This window comes from Monodelphis domestica, chromosome 5 (assembly GCF_027887165.1).
Source record: "Monodelphis domestica isolate mMonDom1 chromosome 5, mMonDom1.pri, whole genome shotgun sequence".
Classification (NCBI taxonomy): domain Eukaryota; kingdom Metazoa; phylum Chordata; class Mammalia; order Didelphimorphia; family Didelphidae; genus Monodelphis; species Monodelphis domestica.
In genome coordinates, this window is record NC_077231.1 from 150,203,328 (window position 1) to 150,230,778 (window position 27,451).

General features: G+C 35.4%; 1 protein-coding gene across 8 annotated transcripts in view; it reads right to left on the reverse strand.

Annotated features, from left to right (window-relative positions):
- FRMD4A (FERM domain containing 4A) overlaps positions 1 to 27,451 on the reverse strand; it is a 743,442-nt gene that overhangs the window by 134,693 nt on the left and 581,298 nt on the right. For all 8 annotated transcript variants that reach the window (XM_056800843.1, XM_007503986.3, XM_007503982.3 and 5 more), the window contains one exon: positions 15,133 to 15,217. In XM_056800843.1, the coding sequence (XP_056656821.1) occupies positions 15,133 to 15,217 (85 nt within the window). The remainder of the gene's footprint in view (positions 1 to 15,132; positions 15,218 to 27,451) is intronic.

Genomic DNA, 27,451 nt, shown 5'->3' on the forward strand with positions numbered 1-27,451 from the left:
GGGAACCAATTACTATTGGGAAGGTATTATTTCCCTCTTACTGATGGTCTTCAAAGACAGTCTGAGGGATCACTTGTCAAAGATGTTATATAAGGGATTCCAACTTAAAGAAATATTGGGCTACATATCTCTGATGTCTTTCCCATTCTGAGATTTTGTAAGAAATTATAATTTTTCAACAAGGATCATATGCTTGGCTTCTATGTTTTGATCCTTAATTTATAAATTTGTTAGACTTTTTTCCCCTTCTAGTGTCAACATGAGTTCCTGCAAAGTAGAAACTTTCAAGAAAGAAAGGTGGCATTAAGCAAGTTACCAAGTCACTTTTTGTTTTGGGTATCTCTTCTTAAAACAAACAAACAACAACAACAAAAACAATGATAATATTTGCCACTGGCTGCTTTGGAAGTTTGGGAAAAGAGATTTCCTGGGAGAATATGGGAGAATCAACATCAATAATTCTTTACTTCAGACAGTATTTTATGGACATTGTAATTGATATATGGTGCCAGTGGATTGAAAAGGTGAGGAATGCCTGGAATCACAGTCTGGGGACTCTTAAGGTCCCATCAGAATGTAAATCATTTAACAATCTACAAATGATTTAACCAAAACATCAACCAGGGTTGCAAAAATAAATCATTTCTATTTCTACTGCTGTCATGTTTATTCCCACTAACTGGCTGGATGAAAAATCCATACGTGATAGTCTGTGTATTTGCATTTGTATCCTCTGTCACATATTAAGCCTCAGGTTGCACTTAATGTTCACTATGGGGCTAATGTTTAATAAGAGAGTGAAGAGCAAGCCAAATACAAGAAAACTGTCTTAACATGGGAGCGAGTCTTTCATTTCATGATTCTCTCTTACCTGAATTTTCACCCTCACTGGAATCATATTGGGGGAATTTTCTTCTGTTTTGGTTCATATGGAAGATTAGATGGTTGTTTGGCCTAATGGTAGACAAGTACCTATGAATGGAAGTAAGCTGGACCAGGTATAATATGGACAGCAATCCATGCGAGTGATGGACAATACATTTAAATGTATAAACATATTTAAACACTCTGGCCAATATTCTCCTATTTGTCTCCAAGCAGACTGTCAGAACAGGAGCCTACTACCAAATTTGGCTGATTTCTTTGTGTCTGTCCTCTTTGTGATGGAGTCGATGATAAACATTTGAAATGTAGGAGGAAGGAGGAGGAAGGAGGAGGAGAAGGAGGAGAAGAAATGGTCAAGGACAGTAAACAAGTCTGAAAACTTGAAACATAAGGGAGTGGATACTGCAGTATCATTATTACTAGGGACAGGGCAGTTGGGGGTGGGGGATGGTGTACAGAGGTTGGACCTCGAGTCAGGAGGACCTCAGTTCAAATTTGGCTTCAGATACTTACCAGCTGCATGGCCCTAAGCAAGTCACTTAGTCCTGTTTGGCTTAGTTCCCTCATCTGTCAAATGAGCTGGAGAAGGAAATGGCATACCACGCCATGATTTTTGCTAAGAAAACCTCAAATGGGGTCATGAAGAGTCAGAGATGACTGAAATAACTGAATAACAACATTGCTATGGATAGGGAAAAGAGAACGGACCTATGATTTCACAGATATAGGAGACTTCCCGGTGAGGAAAATTCCTTTACCAATTCCTTAGCTTCTTTGATGTGCCCAGAGTCCTCGAGAGTTGCTTAAAGCACTTAGAGGTTAAGTGACATAAACAAGGTCATAAAACAGCATGCCAGCAGTAAGACTTGAACTCAGAATGGACTTGGAACATGGAAGCTTGTATTCAAATCCCATTCCTAACACATACCATGGACAAGTTGCAACTTCTCAGTCCCCTAGGCTGACTTTCTAAGACAGATGTTATGGATGTGTTGCCACAATGCACTGGTAGAAAGAGTTTACATATGGAGCCTTCCAAACTCTACTGAAGTCACAGGTTAGGATCATCTCTCCTTAATATAAAAAATAGTGCTAATAGCAAGACTTACACACAGAAGATGAGGCAGAGTTCTGAACAGCATGCACATGACCCAAAACATAAAAGGGAGGGGGAAGTTTTCTTAAATGTTAAGAGGACTCTATCAAGTGGGTTATTACCAAACCTTCCCCTGTCCCTCCTGCCTATCTCTCTTATCTGCCTTCTCAGCAGATTTTCTTTTCAAAATTCTATTACAAAGGCATGAAATAATGTTTGCTCCCACACTTTATCCTGCCTACTCGGCACTGTATTTTAAGATCTGAAACCCAACTTCCTCATATAGAGGGCTTTAAAAATACCAGAAATTGGCTGTCACAGAGTGCTTCCCCTTTTTCTTTTCTGACTTCTGCAACCACATGGAAGTGTCTCATCTTGTGTGTCTTTGCCCAAGTAGAGGCACAAACTGAAAAAAGACTACAATGAGATAAGCCAAAAGTCCATTTTTTAAAAGTCAGAGTTTTGTCTTTCCCTTGGCAAAGGCAGAAGGAGAATGGGAGGGGAACAGGAAAGGATATATCAAGAAAGACAGCTTTTAGACTCATTCACTTTTTTTTGGCTGGCAAGATGAAATATGGACTGGAAGTAAGGAGTTTCCCTAACTTTCTTGAATTCATAGCTCTATACTAGGGCCTCCAGTGATCTGAACCATCTGTTCAGAGTTTCCTACAATGGCTCTTTCCTAAACCCTATTTCTGGAGGTCTGTCTAGGAGTCAGTGGTGGCCTGATGGGTATCGCATCTTGTGTTTTAGGATGCTAGGAAGACTATGCTGTTAGCAATGAAAAGACTTGGAGGTAAAAGTAAATTGTGCTTGGGGTTAGTACAAATTTCTGTTCAAATATTACTTCCCACCTGTGGAAATGTGTATGTCCTTAATCTTTCTCAGCCTCAGCTTCTTCATATGTAAAATGGGGGGGGGGGTAATACTTCTGTTCAGTCATTTTTCATTTGTGTCCAACACTTCATGATCCCATTTGGAATTTTCTTGGCAAAGATATTGGAGTGCTTTGCCATTTCCTTCTCTAGCTCATTTTAAAGATGAGAAAACTTGAGGCCAACTGGGTGAAGAGAATTTCCCAGGGTCACACAGTAAGTATCTGAGACCAGATTTGAATTTAGAAGATGAGTTCCTGACTTGAGCCCTGGTGCTTTCCTCCTTCCCTGAGCTATTCCAAGGGTCAAAGAGAATAAAGCATCTAAAGTGCTTTTTAAGTCTTAAAGCCTGATATATATATATCAGCTATGATTATTTACTGTTTAATTATGTGTAGATGTAGTGATTGCTGATTCTCTGAAAGATTGCCCTTTACAGAAACTCAAAATGTAACTCTTTGCAGTGAGAATAAAAGGAATGTGAGTTTGGAGTGTAGGAGAAAAGGAAGCTACTTTTCCTATTTAGCATTCACCTATATGATTACAAACTAAATAAGAAGCTTCAAGAAAGTTTTTCTTTCAAAAAAGGGATGTTTCAAATGAAAACCTCTTGAAAAATTGTGAAGGGCAGCTAATTGGCTCAGGGGATTGAGACTCAAACTCAGATGGAAGGTCTGGAGTTCAAATATGACCTCAAGATACTTCCTAGCTGTGTGACTCTGGACAAGTCACTTAACCACCATTGCCTAGCCTTTGTCATTCTTCTAGCTTCAACCAATATATAGTATTGATTCTAAGACTGAAGGTGAGGATTTAAGAAAAAATAAAAATTTAGAAACTTTGTGACACTATGGAAAAAGGCATTGGTTTTTTGTTGCCTTTTTTTTTTTAGTCAGAGGACATAAATTTAAATCACAGCTCTGCTACTTTTTTTTTAAGCTATGAGATCTTGGGTAAATCATTTATTGTCTCCAGGCCTCAGTTTCTTCATTTATAAAATGAAGGCTTGGAGTAGCTGGCCTCTGGGATCCTTTTCAGCTCTATAAACTCTATATATCAGGTGTAACCCATTTTCCCCATAGACATAGAGGGGTAAAGAGGTCCTTATCAGCTCTAAAATTCACAAATTCTATTGTCATTCCTATCTCCTTTATCTCTCCTCCTAGTTCTAATCTGCAAACTCCCTAGTTGTTGCCTTGTGAACACTGGGCTTGAGCATATTCCACAAAAATCACCTTTCTTCAGTTAAGAATTACAGAATTATTGATTTCCAAGAGAAATACTGAGTTGCAAAATTAAGAAGAAAGGCATCCTTTCCTAAGCCTATCCAGATTGACATATAAAAGTGGCCTTAGTATTTCTCGAACAAATCTCTGCAATGACCACCTTCTTTCTCCCTACAGAGTTTAGGAATTACAGTTCTTAACAATCTTGTTCTGAGAGGTGAGCAGTAAAGGATAGCTTCTTCTAGCAGATGAAATCTTTGTGGCATGTCAGAATTTGCAGGCAAACTGAATTCCATTGCTCTGTTTCTTCCTTTTGGGATTTCACAGCCATTTTCGCAAGATTCTTTAGCAAGATTGCATTTTGTTTTGCTTTAGTGGTGGGCAGAATGGTGTTTGTGTGTGGGAAGTAGGAAAATGGGTCCTGAGGCCCAAGTTCAGCCAAATGCTTTATCTGCCTCTGTGCTGGTAACTGACACACCTCATTGCACAACCCATAATAGCTGTGCTGAGTCTGCCCCCAGGCGAACAGGGACTGGGATGCAGGATAAGCAAAGCTGATGTGATCTTGCATAATTCCTTTTTCTTTAGCTACTGCCAGTTTTGGGGAAACAAGTCATCTCATGTTTGCTTAATGATCCACTTGGGTTACATGCTGCTCGTGCTGAGAAATGGTGGTTTTCTTACTTTCTTATAGGAAGGTTCCTCTTGTTCTTTCCTCTTTCATTTTTTAAAAAATGATTTTGAGCCAACTACCTCTGTGAAGTTACACAGAGGTAACTTCTGTGTAAGTTTAGGAAAATCATCAGAGACACCAGGCATTAAGTAGCCACCCAAGATAAGAGGGTTCAATTGATTTTTTAAAAGGTCCTCAAAAAAACACATGAAAAGAGACTAGAATTGAGATTCTGAAGGGTGAAGTCAAATTCCTTCAATTTCTCACCTATAAAAAGATGTTGATTCTATCTGCAGAGCACTTTATCAGCAAAGCACTTGGAGAGTTTCCTATGAAGAATACTTATGTTAATATACAACATATTACTCTATAACCAATAAGGATGGGGTTGGATCTGTGATTTCACTATCCTGGGGAATTCCCTGTGAGCAAACTCCCTTTACTAATTTAGTTTGGTAATTCAGATCCAGGGACTAGCAATTAGGAAACAAGTGGGAAACCACTACTCTCTTCTCTGCAACATTGTTTTAGAGAATTGCTTAGAGAACTGAACAATTAAATAACTTACTGGATTCAAGATCAGCTCTCTTTCCTCCATCCTATAATGCCTCTATACCATATACTAATAATTTTTATTTAATCCTTAAAGCCCTCAGACCAATAAGAATATTATAAGGCAGCTAGGCAGATATTAACTCCAGTACATATGATATATAGTAGAAAGCTGTCTCTGACGTCAGATAACCTGAATTCAAATTCCCATTCTTATTTTTACTGTGTGTTCTTAGGCTAGTCTCTTAACCTTCCTATCAATTTTCTTATCTGTAAAATCAAGGGGTTTTTCTTAATTAATCAATTAAATATAATTAAAAATATCAAAAAAATGAAGGGGTTGGACCAGATGGCTTCAATATTCACTTCCAGCTCTGAATCTATGATCCTGTGAATACTTTTCTTCTCTGAAGTGAACTATCTGGTCCTGGGGTCTGAGGACCATGCACTGAGTAAAATTCTACTGAGCACCTCTCAGTATGGTGGTAGATGCTATAATAATAAGGCATAATAATAAAGCACACTCATAAAAACTTAATATTTGGTTTGGAGCTACTCTACAAAGGAATTATTTAATTCAGTTTTAAGTGGCGACTACTGTGATTTCTTCTTGGTCTTTTTGGTGTTCCTGTTGAGCAATTTGAGCACAGAGATCAAATAAATGTCAATGTAGGTATATGTTGTTTTTAGATCAACGCAAAATTATGCAGGGGAATTATATATTTCATCCTTTTGATCAACATCCTTACTTCATTCATTTTAAATCCAATACTTATTAAACTATCCCTATAAAGAACAGAAAAAAGGCAGGCTTTCCAAGATGACAAGACAAGATTCCTGTCTTTATTAGATTTTAGGCCCTTAGTTATTATTTAGTATCCTTCCCTTGTGAGGCATTTGAAAATCTTGATAATCACTTTTTCAAAACAGTTTCACAGATGAGGACACTGCATCACAGTAGAGAGAGATTCAATCCTATAACAAATGGTAGTGCTGAGATGAGAATTCATAACCACTGAGTCACCAGTCTTAGCTAAAAAACTCACTGCCCTTCTTTGAGAAGAGTGGAAGACTTTCTCTTGGCTGGCAAAGTCATGACCCTTCCAGTGATAAGAGATTAACACAGGAAGGTTGAGTTGTGATTTTTCTTAAATGTCTCCCCTGAGAAATATTCTTAGGCATTATTGTCATGGGAGATTTCCTAGAAACCAGGCCATGATTTTATCATAAGTTCAATCTGTTATCTCCTTAGAGCTTCCTTGACAGTGATAATGTACACCTTTTTAAGGGAATAAGTGAGAGAGAAATAGCAAGCTATAAAGAAGTATAGCCACAATAGTTTAAATGATTCCCATTTTTATTTTCCCCTTCTTTCCAATTTCACTCTTTCTTTTTCTTCTGGTCTCATAGAATTAGAGTAATTTTTTAGACTATGAATGTTAGGACCTAGAGCTGTTCTGGAGCCAGTTCATCTTGGGTTGGGAGAGCTGATTGTTAAATATTCTGAAAGCGTTTATACATCAGAATTTATCAAATACTACAATTCATCTCTTTGGAGAAACATATAAAAATAGCTGATGAGTTGATTTTATCATGTCTATATAATTTCATGGGTGTGCTCATCATGAACATTTGCAAAAAGATTGTTGTGAAAATAATTGTAGCTTATGTGTCCACATCTGTTGCAGAGAATAAGGAGGCAAAAGAATTTTAAGAAAAACTTGATTAAATCAGCACATACTTAAATATTTGGTAACTGATGTAGCTGACAGAGTATCAAAAATGTTGGAAAATATGGCTTGGATTTAAGAAACAAAAGTAAACAAAGGCTTAAAGGTAACACAGAAACCTAGCATAGATGTTTCTTTTAAGGAAAAAAATTTGGGAGGCAAATGACATTGGGGGCACCAAGAAAGATGACCAAAAATTTAAATTACCTATATTCTAACAGACAGGAGTCAATTGATGCCCAATATGGAGTAATTTCTGAATTGGCTGTTTCTATAGACTGATTAAAGAATGAAATTAACACTGAACTGAAAGAATAAAAATGAAAATATACATCATGCAAGTGAAATAGTTTGAAATTATTTAAACAGACTTTTTAAGGCAAAATAGGGAAATGGACATAGGGACAGATATCAACAAATACTTCCTAAGGAAGTTTGAATGATATAATTATTAAATTATTTATATTTATACTAATTATTAAAAATTACTAATAATTTGAAAAATGTAAATGAAAGTAACCCTGAAGTATACAAAAAAATGAGTAAAGCTTATAAAATATGGGAAAAATCATAGTTGAAGTGTCTACAGGAAAAGAGGCATACAATTTCATTACTGAGGTAATTGTGAATTGGTTCAACTATTCCAGAAAAAAATTGGGAATGATGCGAATGAAATTATTATATCATTCATATCCTTGTGAACTGATGCTTCGGCTACTAGAACCAGGCTTTAAGGAAGTTACTGAAAGTAAGAAAAGATCCATATACACAAAAGTATTTATAGTAGCACTATTTGTAATAACATAAATCTTGGAAAAATATGTGCCCACTGAATAGGAGAATGCAAACTTTGGCATATGACCATAATGTAAAATTCTTGTACTATAAGTACAAAGACAAAGAATTTGAAAAAAAAAACAAAGGAATGTTTTTATCAAGCACTGTCAAAGGAATAAAGATAGGTCAAAAGCATATATACATTCCTTAAAATAACGTAAATGAAGTCTCCATTTAAAGGGAATAAAACTCCAGTGAAATGCAATGGCAGTGTTAGTACCATGCAATCAACACTAAGGGATACAACTATCCTTTTTTATAACAATAGATATATTAACTTATGTGGGAAGGTACTTTGTTGGGGTATTTGGGGATTGTTTTGGAAAGATTCTATTACATAAAACCAAAATGAATAGATAACATTTTTTAAAATTATCATCAAAGAGACAGATAACAAAAAAAAAATAGATTTGTCTGTTACACATGAGAGCAAGAACTATCAGCAAGAACAGCCTATGCACTATGATGATATCCATGTAAAGGCAAGAGACCTAGAAGAACAACTCAGAATTTGGGGTAGACAGTCCATGGAAAAGTCTTGAACAAAAGTAACATAGGATGAAAAGGAAACTATGGGTTTTCAAGTTGCACTATTGTTGTGAGTTCCTAAATTGATGAGCTCACAGATCCATCAAAGCACTGAAGCATTGTAATGTTATTTATCAACAATGGGCAACTTGTGAAGAGGAATCCCGGGAAGATTAGGAAAAATGAGCCTGCAACATTCAGCATGAATACCTATCCTGAAATATTTGGAGGGAATGTCATATGGTTTGGATTTGCTCCACATGGTTTGACAAGCTAAACTAGAGACAGTGGATTGGAGCTGCAAAAAGGGAGAACTCATTTAGATAAAAGGGAAAACCTTCCTCTGAATTCTCTATGGACTCTTTACCCAATATCCTGGGCTGTTCCTCTAGATCTCTTGACTTTACATAAGTACCATCACAGCATATATGCCATCTACTTGTTATTTCTTGCTCTCAACATATAACAAGCCCGTTTTCTTTTTCAGTCATTCATTCTTGATAATAACTTTAAAAATATTATTGAATGGGCTGCTTCAGTAAGCAGTGAGTTCATTGTTGGGAAGGCATCAAGTGAAGAGCATTAGATAAGTCCTTATCAAGGGCATTGTAGAGGAAATTATTCTTGTACAGGTAGGACTAGATGAATTTTGGGGCTCCCTTCCACTGGAGGTGTTTGATCCTGTTCATCTCTTAGGGCTGTGCTTGTACTACCACACAACTCAGCAGTAAGTAGTGAGGCAGGAAATGGCTTATTTCCCTAACTCAATAATCTACATAGGGAAAATTATATTTTAAGATTATACAATTAAAAAATAGGAAAAAGTCAGCGTGGACCTGACTTCAAGGCTAATGTGGGTCCTAGTTCTGCCACTAGCATATACCTTCTGAGTGACCTTGGACGAGTCACAAAACCTCACCATACCCCAGGCAATTGTATGCCTAAAAATTGTAGAATAAATAATAGGAACATAGAAGCTGTCTGGTCCTAAATACTCAATTTACAGATGAGGAGACTAAGGCACAAAGATGTTTAGTGAATTGCCCAATGTCCCACAGCTGATCAGTGGGAGAGGCAGGATTTGACTCTAAATCTAGCACTCTATGAACTATAACATATATATGATAAGATATACTAAATGAGGCTGCTTCTACACTGGATATAAAGCTTTGTATTCTGATAAAATCACATAAAATACAATAAATATTTTCTACTATTAATGAAATATCAAATTATTAATAAAATATCACATACAGATTCAAACTAATTATTAAATAATCAAATTGAAGAAACATAAAATTTTTAATAAATGTTAAATTAAATTTAAATAAAAAATAAGCATAAAAATAAACTATTAACAATAAATAATGGATCCACTGTGTGTGTGTATGTGTATGTGTGGTTATTATACCAAATAACTTTTTAATGAGAAAAATACTCCCCTCTTTGAGCCTAAATTTTGTGTACTGCTTGGTTGAATTTGTTCCATTTGTGTATTCAATTTGTTGGCAACTCTGCCCTCTGGTGGAAGTTAATAACTATTTCCTCCAATCAGCTGAGAAGGCAAATTGTAGTCAAAAGAAATGGTCTTCTGCCCCAGGGTTGCATATGGAACATATATGGACTGAACTCCATACCCATCAAAAAGGCAAAAATACTGGATTGAAAGCAACTTGGTGTGATGGAAAGAGCACTAGCTCTTGAGTCAAATAACCAGTCTTCAAATCTCATCTCTGATGGTGCTTCCTCTTGTAAGACCTAAGTGACTTGGGCAAGTTGGATCATCTTGAGTTTCAGTTTCTTCATTTTGCAAATGAGTGTGTAAGCATGTGTGTGTGTGTGTGTTAGTGTGGGTGAATTAGATAGCCCATTAGTTCCTACTGACTCTAACTCTATGAACTGTGTAAAAGTTAAAACCAGGATTATCGCTGATGTGAAGGAAATTTTTTATTAACTGACAAGCTTTATTGTTGTAAATTTATATATTCACACACACACACACATACACATATAATACAGATATCTGTATTTGTATTGTATGTGTATGGAGAGAGAGATAGAGAATTTCTGTTTCAAAAGACTCTTGCAAGATTATGTATTGTTTGCAGAATGTTTTCATGGTAAAAGTGATAAAATATTAGAATTAGATTATTAGAATTTAAACAGTTCTTTCATGCAATCTACCTAATAACTGTTATTCTCAAATCTGTATTTACTGAAACAAGAAAGCCTTGTTCTGAAGAGGATTCTTCCAAACCACTTTATCAAGTTTTGCAAAACTTCTGGTTTATGTGAAAGAAAACATGTATCTGCAAATAAGATAAATGAGAAGGCGATTCTAATGTCCTATTGTGATGCCTTGTTGTGGTGTAGGGGTGATCCTGGATCCCTGATATGTATGTCAGGGTAAGACAAATTCTATCTGGTATGCCCAGAATCATCCAGAAGATTAGTGAATAGAATGTGGAACCTGACATCAAGAAGACTTGATTTCAAATCCTTCTTTATACACTTATCTGCTAGCTTGTATAGCCAAGGGTAAATCACTTAGTCTCTCTGAGCCTCAGTTTCCTCAAGGGAAAAGAATAGCAACAACCTCATATTATCTCAAAGGAGATAATATAGGTAAAGTGCCTTGTAAATCTTTCAAAAACAAGTTCTAGTGGTTGTTTTCATTATTACTCTCCTGGAAATAGAGTAGGGGTCAAGCCTTGATCTTTGTTGTTCAAGGACCATCCCAAGTTCAGACAGGCTCATCGCCTTCTCAGTAGAGTTCTGTATTTTTAGAGAGGACAACTTAATTAGTCTCCTAAAATTATAGGATAGCAACAGGGGAGGTTTGTAAATTATGTCAGTGGATGAGTATTCAATCAATGAGCATTAAATCTCTATTTACCAGGCTCTGTTCTAGAGATCTGAATATTCTAAGAAATCAAAAAGTCTTTAAAGTACTGAAGCAATGAGGCTATTACTCATTTTACTCAGAATTATTTAAACTAGCAAGTTATTTATTGCATTTAAAATAAAATTTTAAATTTTAAAATTAAATGCAAAAAAGTGATTTATAGACAACATTCTAGGGAAACTGAGGATGCAGGCATTTAATAAATCTAAAGAATTTCAGAGTTGGAAAGTAACTCAGGGACCATTTAACTTACTGGTGAGCAAGAATATTGTCCATAATATTTCTTGCAAATGGTCTTCCAGCCACTGCTTGAAGACTTCAATTAGGGAAAAACCATTATTTCCCCAAGCAACGTTTTCACATTTGGCAGCTTGATACATTTTCATAAATAAGATAAGCTGTATTGCAAATTACTAAGGGAAAATGTGGTTTTCTTCCTAGCAATACATTTTATCCTTTTAAATAATTCTAGAGATGCCTTTTAAGAGGAAAAACTCACTCCACTGGCTTGTGGACCACAGAACATTCTTCCCCAGAATGGGTGATTCCCAGGCAAAGGGAAAGGTTGATGCCATCTAGTGGTAGCTCCCATGAGCTTAATGGCATAATGTGCAAGAAGACAGCAAGTAGAGAGTTCTACCATATAAGGCACCAAATCATGGAATATTGTGTCCTCTACATGGGCTAATGAAGATGAGAAGATTTTGGTGTGGAAAAGGGACTAACGACATATGCTGGGACATAAGAAGAACTTTAGGAGGCAGAACAATGGCAGAGTGCACCGGGAAGGCAGATGGAGAACCATGGGAGAGAGGGCTGAAATGGAGAATTGATTATTGAAACCATCTGCTGAAACCCCATCCTGTGCAATAGTGTAAGTGACTGAGGCTTCACTTTAGTCAATAACTATTTATTAAACACCTACTATGTGCAAAACACTTTGATAAGTGCTAGAGTTATAAAGTTCACAGTTGAATAGGGAAGATAACATACAAATAATGATGAAAACAAACTATATACAGGAAAAATTGGAGATAATCAGCAGAGGAAAGGCACTAGCATTAAGAAGGATAGAGAAAGGCATTATATTATTGAAGGTAGCATTTTAGCTGGGGCTTGAAGGAAGCCAGGAGAGAAGCTTGGAGGAGAGAAGGGCTCTATTTGTGATTTTAATCTGTAAATAAATATGATTACCTTTTGAGCTCTGTGTGCTTATAAGTGGATCTACCAGGAACCTACTGGCTGGCAGCAGACCTGTACCTGGTTATTTATTAGACCAGTACCTGGGTTATTTGGGTGGGAGGCTAAAGAAGAGGGACTAAAAAAACTTTTCATGGTATATTTGGGCCCTTTGTATCCTGTGATACTTATTAACACAAGAATTGCATATAAAATCATACAAGTATATCAACTTTTTGCATAGGAAGTTTATCTTAATTTTTCCCTATGTACATAATAATAAAAAGAATGTGAAATTAAAAGAGCATTTAACTCAGATCTTTTTAAATACCTTCTAATAAAGTGGAGATACTGTATTTTGGCCTCACCCTGTACACATACCCAGGAGCAGAACACTGATATTAAGGTTTCCTTTGCAAATGCTTATTCTCTTTACTTGGAATCATTCTAGCAACATTTCTTTAAAGTTTATAAGGTCAGGACTAAAGTATTTAGAAATCTTAGTAGAGTCTTTTTTTTTTTTAATTTTTTTTTAAACCCTTACCTTCTGTCTTGGAGCCAATACTATGTATTGGCTCCAAGGCAGAAGAGTGGTAAGGGCTAGGCAATGGGGGTCAAGTGACTTGCCCAGGGTCACACAGCTGGGAAGTGGCTGAGGCCAGATTTGAACCTAGGACCTCCCGTCTCTAGGGCTGGCTCTCAATCCACTGAGCTACCCAGCTGCCCCCAGTAGAGTCTTTTTTGACATGGAAACTATTTCATCCATTTTGTTACAATTTAAAACTGAGCCCTGCTTCTTAGAAAAAAGTATGAATTGTGACTCATTCTTTCAGGTGTCTTTTATCAAAATTTGTGAGTTCAAACAAGTATAATGTGTGTTCAATATCTGTCCTTTATCTATATTTTAAAATAGAATCATTCAAATGATTACTATTTTGGTACAATATATTCCACAATCCAAGGTATTTAATATTTTCTATCTTTTGCCCCTTTTATCACTTAGACCTCTACAAGCCCTCATAAAGGTCAGCTAGATGGTGTATTGGATAAAATGCTGGTCTGGAATCAGGGAGATTCATTTTTATTAGTTCAAATCTGGTCTCAGATATTTGTTAGCTGTGTGGCTCTGGGGAAGTTGCCTTATCTTGTTTATCTCAGTTTATTCCTCTGTAAAAGGAGCTTGAAATGGCAACCACTCCAGTTTCTTTGCCAAGAAAACTCCAAATGGAACCATGGAGGGTCAGACACAACTGAAAAATGTCTGAACAGCTGGGCCCTCATAAACCTGAATGGCTTTTAGTCTGATGCTCAAATCACTTGTATGTTTAATTTGTTTTATAGAGTGGGGAGGGAAGACACATAGATTTTGTTTTATAAAACTGATGCTTCTGCTGCTTCAAATTTTTACTGGTTCCATGTTTGACTGTTGGCCAGGGTTCCACTGAGCTCCCTAATTTCCTTCAAATACCATAAAACTGATTTATTCCAATTTGTCATTAAGAGGAAGTTCTCAGTTCTTCTTTTAACTCCAATTCTACTACACCCTAGAGAATCCAGTATGCATGATGTAGTATGCTCATTTTTAGCACCTTAATGCTTACAAGGACCTCTTAAATAAGTGTGTTCAGTTACATTTGACTTTTTGTGACTCCATGGACTACCAGGTTCTTCTATACTCCACTATCTCCTGTAATCTGTCCAAGCAAATATCCATGACACTATCCATATCATCCTCTGCTGTCTCCTTTTGCCATCTATCTTTCCAAGCATTGTTTTTTTTTCCTACGGAATCATATTTTGTCATTGTGTGGCCAAAGTATTTAAGCTTTAGTCTCAGTTTTTGACCTTTTAATGACTAGTCTTAATTAATTTCCTTAAGTATTGAATGATTTGATCTCCCTGCTATCCAAAGGACTCTCAAGAGTCTTCTCACGCCACCACAATTCAATAGCATCAATTCTGTTGTACTCAGCTTTCCTTATAGTTTCACTCCTTTAGCCATAAATTGCTACTCAAAAAATAAAGCTTTAATCTGTGTTTGCAAGGTGATATCTCTGCTTTTTGGTATGCTGTCCAGGTTTGTCATAGCTTTCTTTACAAGAAGAAAGCATCTTTTAATTTCATGGCTACAATTGCTGTCAACAGTGATCTTTGAGCCCAAGAATACAAAATCCGACACTATTTGCACTTCTTCCTTTGTTTGCTAGGAAGTGATATAGTACAACATTATTTCATCGTATAAAAGATAAGGTAACTGAGGCTTAGAGGACCAAAGTGATCTTTCTATATTATACAACAGTGAAGTGATAGACCTAGAATTTGAATGAAATTCTTAAAAAAATCTATATTTTTGTAAGACTTTTCCAAACAGGCTGCTTTGTGGGTTACATAATGAGGAACGGTCTTCCCATTGTTCTTAGATTTCTTGCCCAGACACTATCAAGGAAATTCAAGGAAATTTCATAAGGAACCAAATGTAGAAGCTACAGTTTTAAAATCCCATATTTTATTGCATAAAGTTCTAACTTACAGAAATGTATAGGTGAATACAATTAACTGTTATATGAAAATCTTGGAAACCATAGGCTTAAATGATGCTATCAGGTTTCAGAAGTACAACTCTCTCCCTTGACAAAGATCTCTTACCTTATAGATGCAAGATTTGGCATTCAAGAAGAATAGCTCAATGGTGGCATTATCCTTCAGGTATGAAATGCTTTCAATATAGAACCTGAAAGAGAAAATAATAAATATGTAGAGATAGAAGTTACAGAAACAAAAAAGTTCAAAGTAAGACATTAAATGAGGAACATAGTGTATATATATATATATATATATATATATATATATATATATATATATACATATATATATATACACACAAATGCAGAATGATTTTTAATGGACTATTTTCATATCCATTCAATAAATATTTCCTGAATTTTAGGAAGGACATTGCTAGGTCTAAAGGAAAGTATCTATGGTATTAAGGAAACTTGAACCATGACATATGGAGGAAGATGTCAGGACAGTAGAAAAGATGTACAGAGATAGGGTTCTATATCTGAAGGACTGTCATGTGAAAGAATAATTTAAATTAATTTGCTCAGTTCCAGAAGGCAAAACTAGAAACAGTGGATGAGAGTTACAGAGTTGTATTTCAGCTCAACATAATGATGGAGGGGAAAAAAAATCCCATTTCCTAACAATTTGAGCTATCCAAAAGTAGAACAGGCTGCCTTAGGATGTAATGAGTTCTCCATTACTGAAAGTCTTCAAATGCAGCGAGAATATGCAGGGATGTTGTAGTAGGAATTACTCAGCAGGTAATTGGACTTTATGACCCTTGTGGTTCCTTTAAACTGTAAGATTCAATGTGTTTATGATATGTCTCTTTAGGAAGAAACTATATTGTTGTTTCAAGTATAGCCATATCTCTTCATCAGAGTTTCCTGATACCTGAGACAATGGATCTCCCACTAATCTGTAAGAGTAGGGCATCAGCCAGTTATTTCTGTAATTCTTTTTTCATTCTTCCTCCTAATTGCCTTGTAGTTTGGAATTAATTTATTCTTTATACTCCAAATCAAAAACTCAAATTCCTGGACTAAACGAGATTAAAATGTAATTGTAAAATATTTAACAAAATAAATAAAAATATAATACAGCATAGATAATGTTAATTTGTGCTTTTCTAGGTCAACAGGCAGTCTGCAAAGATTCATTTGACTTCACTACTTACTCTCCAAGGACTGTGTTTAATTGAATGTCTTTTCTCCGAGTTGAATAAGGAATCATTTTTCTGTTTAAAACCACTACTATGTCTCTTTACAAAGGTTGGAGGGGAGGTGCTCTGATTTCTACATATCCAGAGAAAGATAGAATGTTTTCCCAACTTTGTAGTACTAATGCATATCCTACCATATGACAAATGAATTGATACACATATGTAGTACAGATGGTTCTTAGAAGTTTATTTTTCCCAAGATGAAAGACATTGAAATTATTTAAATTCACATGCACAAAAATGTATTTTTACACATTGGCTTCAGGATTTACTTTCCACTAAATTGTTTCCTTTGCAGAATATGGGTCCACATAGACATGTACAATGTATCTTTTTATACCTTTTCAAAAAATAATTATTGAAATTGAAAGAATTCACAGGTTACCTCAAGAAAGAAATCCTCAAATGACAACTTCCAGGAATGTAATAGCTAAATTCAAGAGCCACCAAGCCAAGGAGAAAATATTTCAAGGAGCCAGAAAGAAGCCATTCAAATACCATGGAGGTACAATCAGTATCACACAGGATCTAATGGCTTCTACATTAAAAGATCAAAAGGCATAGAAAATGATATTCAGAAAGGCAAAAGACTTGGGTCTACAACCCAGAGTTACCTATACAGCAAGACTGAGTATTTTCTTTCAGAGGAAAAACAAGCATTTAATAAGATAGAAGATTTCCAAGCATTCCTTTAGCCAGACCTAAACAAAAAAATTTCAAGTCCAAACATGAGACACAAGAGAAGCTCCAAAAGGTAAATAAGAAAGAGAAAATTTAAGGGACTTATTAAGGTCAAAATATTTTTATGTCTATACAGAAAGAGGATATCTGTAATCATTATAGAGAGGGGAAGATAAGGGTGGTTATGAGCAATGCTTAAACTTTACTCTCATTGTAACTGGCTCAAAGGGGGAAAAACAAGTATACTCAGTGGGGTAGGTAATTCTATCTTACCCTAATGAAATGGAATTCCATACCCCATTGAGTAAGGGGAATAAGACAAAAAAAAAAGGTGGGGAGGTAACTGAACGAAGGAGGAATTGAGGGAATGACAGAAAGCAAAATATTGGTAAGGAGGAAGAGAATAAAAGGAAATCGGGAAGGATCTAAAGGGTATAAGATGATGGTGTTAGTAATCATAACACAATGTGAATGGGATGAACTCATCTATTTAATGGAAACAGCAGAGTGGATTAAAAACCAGAAACCACATAATTGAGCATATCAATAATCAAACCAATAGAAAATCACACAATTATCTCAATATATGCAGAAAAAGCCTTTGACAAAAATACAATACCCATTCCTATTGAAAACACTAGAAAGTATAGGAATATAAGGGTCTTTCCTCAAAATAATAAACCATCATCTGCAGTGGGGACAAGTACTAGAAATGCTAGCAGTAGCAATTAGAGAAAAAGAAATTGAAGGGATTAAAGAAGGCAATGAAGAAACTAAATTATCACCCTTTGGGACTAAAAACTAGTGGAAATAAATAACAACTTTAGCAAAGTTACAGGATACAAAATAAACCCACATAAGTCATCAGCATTTTTATATATTTCCAACAAAACTCATCAGGAAGAATTAGAAAGAGAAACTCCATTTAAAATCACCCTACATGATATAAAATTTAGGAATCTGTCTGCCAAGATAAACACAGGAATTATGTGATCAAAACTACAAAACTCTACAAAACTCACACAATTAAAATTAGATCTAAATAATTGGAAAAACATTAATTGCTTATGGGAAGGATAAGCTAATATAATAAAAATGGAAACCCAATCCAAATTAATCTACTTTTTCAGTGCCATACCTATCAAACTACCAAAAACCTTTTTTATAGAATTAGAAAAAACTATAACAAAGTTCAGCTGAAAGAACAAAAGGTCAATAATAGCAAGGGAAATAATAAAAAGAAATGTGAGGGTGGTCTAGCAGTACCAGGTCTTAAACTGTACTACAAAGCAGTGATCATCAAAACAATATGGTTGTGACTAAGAGACAGAAGGGTGAAATGGAATAGTCTAGGGATAAATGACCTCAGCAAGCTGATGTTAGATGAACCCAAAAATCCAAGCTTTTGGAACAAAAACCCGCTATTTGACAAAAACTACTGAGAAAATTGGGGAAAAGTATGGGAAAAAATGAGGTCAAGGCCAACATCTCACACCCTCTACCAAGATAAATTAAAAGTGTGTAAATGACTTAAATATAAAGAGTGAAATCATAAATAAATTAGATGAACACAAAATAGTATACCTGTCAGATCTATGGAAAAGGAAGGAATTTAAGACCAAGCAAGAGATAGAGAACATTACAAAATGTAAAGTAAATGACTTTGATTATATCCAATTAAAAAGTTTTTGTACAAGCAAAACCAATGCAACCAAAATTAGAGGGGAAGCAACAAACTGGGGGAAAAAAACAAACTTATCCCACTTGATTAGAGAAATGCAAATCAAAACAATTCTGAGTTACTACCTCCCACCTAGCAGACTGGTCAATGTGGCAGCAAATGAAAATGATAAGTGATGGAGGGATTGTGGCAAAATTGGGACATTAATGCATTACTAGTGAATTGTGAATTAATTCAACCATTCTGGTGGGAATTAGGAGCAAAAGGATTTAAAAGAATGCTTGCCCTTTGATCCAGACATACCACTGCTGGGTTTGTACCCCAAAGAGATAATAAGGAAAAATATTTGTACAAAAATGTTTATAGCCACATTCTTTGTGATGGCAAAAAATTGGAAAATGGGGGGGGGTGGGTGTCCATTGATTGGGGAATGGCTGAACAGATTGTGGTATCTGATGGTGATGGAATGCTATTGTGCTCAAGGGAACAATGAACTGGAGGAATTGGAAAGACCTCCAGGAATTCATGCAAAGTGAGAGGAGAACAGGAGAACATTGTACACAGAGACTGATATATTATGGCACAATTGAATGTAAAAGACTTTTCTACTAGCGGCAATGCCATGATCTAGGACAATCTGGAGGTATTTATGAGAAAGAACACTATCAACATTCAGAGAAAGAGCTGTGGAAGTAGAAATGTAGAAGAAAAACATATGATGGATCACATAGTTCAATGGGAATATGATTGGGGTTTTGGCATTAAAAAAATTACTCTCTTGCAAATATGAATAATATGGAAATAGGTTTTGAAAAATGATAAATGTATAACCCAGTGGAATTTCTTTTCAGCTCCAGGAGTGGGGAGGGAAAGGGAAAGGGGAATGAATATGAATCATGTAACAATGGAAAAATATTCTAAATAAAAAAAAACCTACTAGATGATGTTTTGAGAGTTGTTTTTGTTCTTGTTATTTATTTTGGTATAATGATTCCATAACTTTATTATATAAAGTCTATTACTCCTAAAGCTGGTTTTATGACAACCATGGACAGGAAAATATGATATTTCAGAAATGGAATGTCAAGTTATTGATGCCTGTTTTTCTTATGTTGAATATATATTAGGGCTGTGATGAAAAAACCAGAAGTTATAAAAAAAATACACTAAAGTCTCTCTTGTTCAAAAAAATGTTCCTAACATCTATTTTGTGAATTTGATTTATTTGGGTTCTTGTTTTAAGATTGAAAACATTTCCTGTATCCTTTACATTGCATTATAGATTTAGAAAGTCCCAAATGGAAAAGTCAGACATGACTAAAACAACTCAACAACAAAAGGATTTAGAACTAGAAGAGACTTCAGAAATCATCTAGTAGTCATTTTGTAGATTAGAAAACTGATCCCAGAGAACCTAAGGTAGAAAGTATTAGAGCTAGAATTTGAATCCAGGTCCTTTGACTCCAAATCTAGTGCTTTTCAATTACATTAATTCATGCTTGATTGTGAAAATTTTTAATCAGATCATCTCATATTTAGGCTAAATCAACTATACCAATAAAGTTGGAATTAAGTACAACGAAGCTAGGTAGCTCAATGGATAGAGAGCTAGAGTGGGAGTCATAAAAACAATAAGCTAAAATCCTGCCTACACAGTTATAAACTATGTGACCTAAGGCAAGTAAAACACTTAACTTTCCTCAGCTTCAGCTTCCTCATCAGTAAAATTATGATAGTAATATCACTTACCTCAAAAGATTATAAATATCAACAGAGATAACATATGTAAGGTGCTTTATAAACAATAAGGTACAATATAAATGCTAGCTATTATTGTTTGTGTTATCATGAAAAATAAAAGCAATTCTGAAATGCTAAAAAAAGGTAAATATAGTTCAGATTTCTTTTTGTTTTTACAAAAGGAAAGAAATGGAATCTATTTACTATAAGTCAGAGGGGCTTGATTCAGTTTTATACTATTTTTAAAGAGATGATTAGTGGATGTTTAGAAAAGGAAGCAGTAATCATTCTCTTTTCCCTAATATTGTTTTGAATAAAATTTCCAATAATTACAATGTTTTTCCTTAGCACCCTCAGCTCATTCTAAGCTTTCCTATTGTTTTAGACACTTGTTATTCTCTGCACTATTTAAACAGAACCCAAAGAGAAGTCATTAATATTAAGATATCAACTCAGTTGGAGAATTCCAGCAGGTACCTAGGAATATGCCCTTGGTGTGGGAAGCTTAACATTTTCATCAATGACTTGTACGAAAGCAGCGATTTCACATTTATCAGATTTACAGATGACCAAAACTTAGGGATAAAGCTCATTTACCAAGTAAGAAGTCAAAAATAATTTCACAGTTTAGAACATTGGGATAAAACCAAGAAGATAAAATTTAATCAGGAAATATATAGTCTTAAGCTTGATTAAAAAAAATCAATTTGATTTGTATAAGACAGGAGAGATGATTATATTTAAAAAACCACTGAGGATTTTGACGTTGATTGACTACAAGCTCAGTGTAAGTCCAAAGAGTGATATAGCAGTCAAAGAAACTAATATAATCTAAGCTGCATTAAGGGAGGCACATGTCCAAAACTAGGAATGTATACATAGTCCTCCTGCTGTTTTTTCTTCAAATTAGCTCACATGTGACTCACTTTGTTCTGCTCTGATAGGCACATTTTAGATCTAGAAAGTCTAGAGAAGTACAACCAAGGTAGTGAAGAAATACAATAACGGAATGTGAGAAAAGAGGATGTTTATCCTCGAGAAGGAAAGTCTTGGGGTAAGGGGTATCACGTGGAACATGACATATTGTTATACTTAAGAGCAAAACTAGGAGCAAAAGGTTAAAATCATAACAGTGATGAATTAATTTTTTATGTAAAGAAAAGCTTAATATTAGGAGACAATATTAGGAAATCTATAGACATGACACCTAGTACCAACTCTTAGCTCTGCCATTTACTATATGATCTTAGGCTTCAACTTTTCTGGGCTTCACTTGGCTCATTTCTAAAATAAGGGGGTTGGACAAGGTGATCTCTAAAGTCTTTTCCACCCAATAACTATTGCTGTTGTTCAGTTGTGTCTCAATCTTCCTGACCCTGTTTAGGGTTTTCTTGGCAGAGATAATGAAATTATTGGCCATTTCCTTTTCCAGCTCATTTTAGAGATAAGGAAATTGAGGAAAGCAGGACTTAGTGATGTGCCCAGCGTCACATAGTTAGAGTCTGAACTCACAAAGATAAATCTGCCTGGCATTCTATCCACTGTTCTACCTACCTGCTCATATATCGTCTATTATATGTTCATTATAATACTCTATACTTAGAACTATCTAAATGTAAAATGTGCTGTCTTGGGAGGTTGTAGATTCCCTTTCAGGGAAGTTTTCAAGCAAAAGTTGGATGACCACTTGTGGGGTACATTATGGAAGCATTCTTTATTAGGTTCAGGTTGTAATAAATTGCCTCTGAGATTGCTTTTCAAGTTCAAATCCAAGAAAAATCATCATCTAGGTGACAGAGTTCTCCAAAGCTGTTTCCTTTGTCTTTGTTATATCAATAGACTAGAAAATCCTGAGTAATAAGAGTGAACACACTGGCTGTGTAACCTTGAATTATTCATATTAATTCCATGCTACAGCTTCCCACCTGTATTATGGCTCTGCTATGTCAAAAAAAAAAAAAGAAGAAGAAGAAGAAGAAGAAAAAGAAAAAGAAAAAGAAGAAGAAGAAAGAAGGAAAATATTGATATTATGGGCAGAATATTCCGTTCCAGGTTCTTGATTTAACCCTCTTAACATATTCTTCTTTTTAGCATTAGGTGGCAGTGTTGTACCATTTTCTTATTCTTCCAATGAAAAGGAATGAGGATTCAACTAATTCAGAAAGAAAATATCTATTCCCATAGTAAATCAAAGGAAATGAAAGATTCATGTAGGAATCAATGCCTCCACCAGATAAGTCTGAGTAGCGTCCTTTGGCATGTTTAGGAATCTCAGTGCTTTCTGCATTAGAACTTACTGACTTCATAGATTGATAAATTTTCTTTGAGGACAATCTACCTAAACTGCCAGGGATATAGAGCCATGATCCCAAATTCATTTGCCTGGAAGACAGATCTGCCCTCTCCCGATGATGTACAGAGAAGTTGCAGGATCATTTTAAAAGTAGAGTATTTCAGCACTTAAAACAGGATGCTCTGAAGGACTGCAAAGTGCTATTTTCTTATTCTTCCAGGAGGAGGCAGAAATAGCTAAAATGGATTTAACACTGCCCAGGTTTAGCACTGGCAGTTGAGACCATCCAGCTAACAATAGGACAACTCCTTTACTCTTCTCCTTCCTTCTCCAGCATAGACATCAAGTTACTTTGTAACTTGTAATTCACTGAATCTATATTTCAAGGGTGTAGGTCAGTGAACAGCTTACTTTGTAAGAAATGGAAATAGTTCATTTTGACTATCTGCTTTGTGTTAAATGATAGGAAGGAGAGGTGGAATAGGAGAAGATGGGGGAGATGGAGGAGAAAGAGAGAGATGAGGGAGAAAGGAGTTTGGGTAGGGATGGAGGGAAGGACAGAAAGGCATGGAGAAGATGAGATCTGGAAGAAATATCTGAATTAATTTTTCCAGCTGAACAACTAAACAACTAAAACAACTAAACAATTTAAAATTTCAACAAAACTAAATATTACCAGAAAACACACATCTAGGGTCAAATACAATATATCATAGTAAGTAGCCCTGCTTTAGAGTATGTGCAATTGCTGCTATTCTAATTAACAATTGATAGTATCATATTAGTCAAAAGAGAAAGTCTTTCACAAAAGTGACTATAAAAATCCTACCCTTATAGATAAAGTTTTCCTGCTTCTCTATTTTCTCTAATTGTTTACTTTAGGTCATTATTTGTGAAAAGGTACATTGAAAGAGATTTAGTGTAGTCTCTAACTAATTTTCCTGATTCCCTAGGTTCATTGTCAGAGATACAGTGGTACTAAGTTGGACTTACTAATTAAAAAGAATTGAACTCAAAGCTGTGGAAATTATCCCAAATTTGAACTGAAAAATTCGACTCCTAGAGTTGATTAGACAGATTCCATGTCCATTTTCTTTTGGCCAGATTCTTAGAATTCAGGCCCATGAACTCCTTGAATGATGCCAATCAACTCTATAACATTGCTGTCACTCAGGAATTGCCAGAACAGTAATGAAAAACAACTGTCATTTATCTGTGTAATTTTTATCATCTACAAACAGCTGTACATTATTTACTTTGAGGTTTTTGCACCTTCCATTGTTCTGTTTCTTCTTATAAACCTTTAGGTTTATAAGGTATTCCATTTTCATTTAAAGAGTTCCATCTTTAGGAAGGTGTTAAAAGAATAGCTACTGATCTCCTACAATAGACATGGTTTTATAGTAGGGAGATGAAACTGAAGACAGAAGTAGAATTGGGACTCTTTCATATTATTCTCATAGTTGTTTATATGATGCACATTTATTGTTCTCAAATATTTTCCTGTATATATTTTTGATGTCCCAAACTAGATTCTAATTTCCTTTAAGTCCTTCCTTCCTTCCCTCCCTCCCTCTTTCCTTCCTTCCATTCTTCCCTCCTTCCTCTCCCTCACCCCTTTCATTCTTTCTTGCTTTCTTTCCCTTTCTTTCAAGTTTTCCAGTGAAAGGCACTGTATATAGTAGCTAGGGAGTTAGATTAAGAGTTGGAAAAACCTGGGTTTGTAGAATGAATAAACTTTAGAGTTTACCTCCTCCAATACTCTTATTTACAGAGAAGAAAAACTGAACCCCAGAGAGATTAAGTGTCTTGCTCAAGGTCACATAAGTAGTAAATTTAGAAATTTAACTCAGTTTCTATGCCACCAAATCCAATAATCTTATCCCTATACCATGTGGTACATGGTAAGGACTTAAGAAAGTGCTCATTATTCAATGAAAACAGATTTAATTTTTAAAATCTAAAGGGAAAGTATGTAATAAAGTAGAAAGAGCAGAGCATTAAAATTCAGATTTAAGTTTTTGTCTCTGCCACTAATGAGTTATATGCTCATAGGCAAGTCATTTGTCTCTCTGTGCCTCGTTTTTTTTTCCATTTTGTATATGGCAATAATAATACTTGCCTAACCCACATTAATGAAATATTGTAAAGGAAGATCTGAAGATTAGACAGCACTAATTGTCATTATTAATACTAACTATATAGTTTTGCACCATATCCAACAGAGCACCAAATAAAGATGGATACTTGAATGCTATTTAGTTTAGTTGATTAGTCTAGGTACTGAGACTAAAAATGGATGAATACTACAAGTATTTAAATTTATAGAATTTAATAACAACAAAGTGAGAGAGAAAAGGGGTTCCTTCAGCCAAGTGAGCAGAGCAGAGCCAAAGCAAAAGCACCAAAGCCCCGCAGTGTGGGTTTCAGCAAAATTTATAAATAAACCCACACAGGCACACAACACAGGGATGCAAGACAAGGGAGAATAAAAAATGCAGGAAATGAAGTCCTTTGGTCCAATATTTTTTAAAACTGACAGTACTTATCAAAAGAAAAGACTGAAAAGGACAGAATGTAGAGGAAAGCAGAAAGTTTCTGGAGTATTTTTTAAGCAATAGTAGAGAAAAAAATGATCACTTCCTTTTTAAGATGTTCACTAGTCATTCTGCTAACCATTAATATATTCTGTCATGTCTTTCTGACACTCTGACATTGTGAATTTATGCATGAATATAAAATAAAAGTAATGAAGAGGAAGAAGAAAAGGAGGAGGATGCAATGTACAAACAAGTAAAGGATGGGATGAGAAATCACTTACTTATTTGGACATATCTAATATTTCTAAAGCTGCCCTCTCTCTGGTCCTTCTGCCTATGTGCTTTGTCCCATTTTGATAAGAGTAGAAAATGAAAAAATATGAAGGGGAAAAGCCTAACTATTGTTCCTTGTTGTCAGACAAAATGATCTGATTTGGGTGCCAGAGACCCAAATGGAACAGGTTTGTGGATAATCTGTACTGCCTTTAGAAAAATTCTGCTTCTTCCATTCCACTGACTCTTTTCCTGATATCAAGTCTCCTGTTTCATTCCTACACATTGTTGGGAAGCCCCACAGTGTGCTGCCTTTGAAATCAGAGGACCTGGGCCAAAGACAGGTCCTTGGGACAAGATAATGTCGCCACTTGTTGTTGTTCAGTTATTTCAGTCATGTCTGACTCTTGGCAAAAGTACTATAGAGTGGTTTGACATTTTCTTCTCCAGCTCATTTTTCAGCTGAGAAAATAGCCTAAGTGATTTGCCCAGGGACATACAGCTAGTAAGTGTCTGAGACCACATTTGAACTCAAGTCTTTCTGATTCTAGCCCCCATGCTATTACCAATGTGTCCCCTAGCTGCCCTAACCTTGGCAAGGTCCTGTATTTTCTTGGGATTTAATATCTGATTTAACAGAATGATAAGATTAGACTAGATGCCTCCTAAAATCTCTTCCAGTCTTAAATCTATAATCCTATGATGTTCATGAACATAAAGGAGAACATGCCTGTCCTCCATAGCCCCATTATTCACCTGAAAGCTGCCCCTTCTCTGTCTCTGTCTGCCTTCAAGACTTAGCTCAGATCTTATCTTTTTTCTCACTTTCTTGGTGGAGAGAAGTCCTCACATGTTTCCCTTTAATGCTAATGCCTTCTCCTTTCAGATGACTTTATGTATAACTAGTGATGCATACCTCATTAGAATGTAAGCTTCTTAAAGGCAGGGTCGTTTTTTTACTTTCTTGGTGTGGTCAGTGCTTTGGGCAGTAAACTCTCAATAGGTTCTCTCTATATTGAGAAGCTCCAAGTTTCTTATTTGTAAATATAAAATTGAGCCCTAATGACTTAGCATCTTTGAGTTAGTAAATAAAATAGCAAATTTCCTAATGACATAGCATCCTTGGGTTGGCAAATGAATGTTTTACATAGCCCTTGCTTTTGCTCTGGATTCTTCCCTTCTAGTAACATTCTCTATTATTAAAGAGACTTTCAGTTCCATCTGGAGGATGAGATGTTAATGCCTCAAGCCTTTCCACTTAAAACTTGCTTTGGTTGTTTCTTTATCCCCATTTTCAAGATACTCATTTTCTAAATGAGGTTTAGGCTACCCGGGAAAAAATCAGGATCAGAGCTAGAATTAAAGCTCTAGGGTCTTGATTCCTTGATCTGAAGCTTACTTTCCTCAGCCACTCTTCATCAGAAGGAGGGCTGGTGATAAGCTCTTATGGGTCACTTTCCATTAATGAATCTCATGGCTCTTTTGAAGTAATAATTACCATAAGGACTTTGGGGGAATATTTGTTATTTTACCAATAATCTGAGGTATTGGAACCTTTTGAGGCCAATGAGTTACCATTAAGTATGTACTTGCTATATGCCAGGCATTTTATTAGTTATTGAGGTTACAAATAAAAACCCAAATCAATCCCTATCTTCAAGGAGATTTCATTCCATAGGGGAAAAACACATATAGACTCCATGTTTATGTGTGTGTTTGGTAAATACAAAAAGGTAATTTGTGTGTATGTATGGAGGTGGGGGGAGTGGAAATAATAGACACAAATAGTTGGGAAATGAGCAAAGACCTCATATGTTCTTGTTGTTGTTCAGTCTTGTCTGACTTATTGATCTCATTTGTGGTTTTCTTGATAAAGATACTAGGGTGGCTTGCCATTTCCTTTTCCAGCTCATTTTATAGATGAGGAAACTGAGTCAAACCAGGTTAAGTAACTTGTGCAGGATAATATA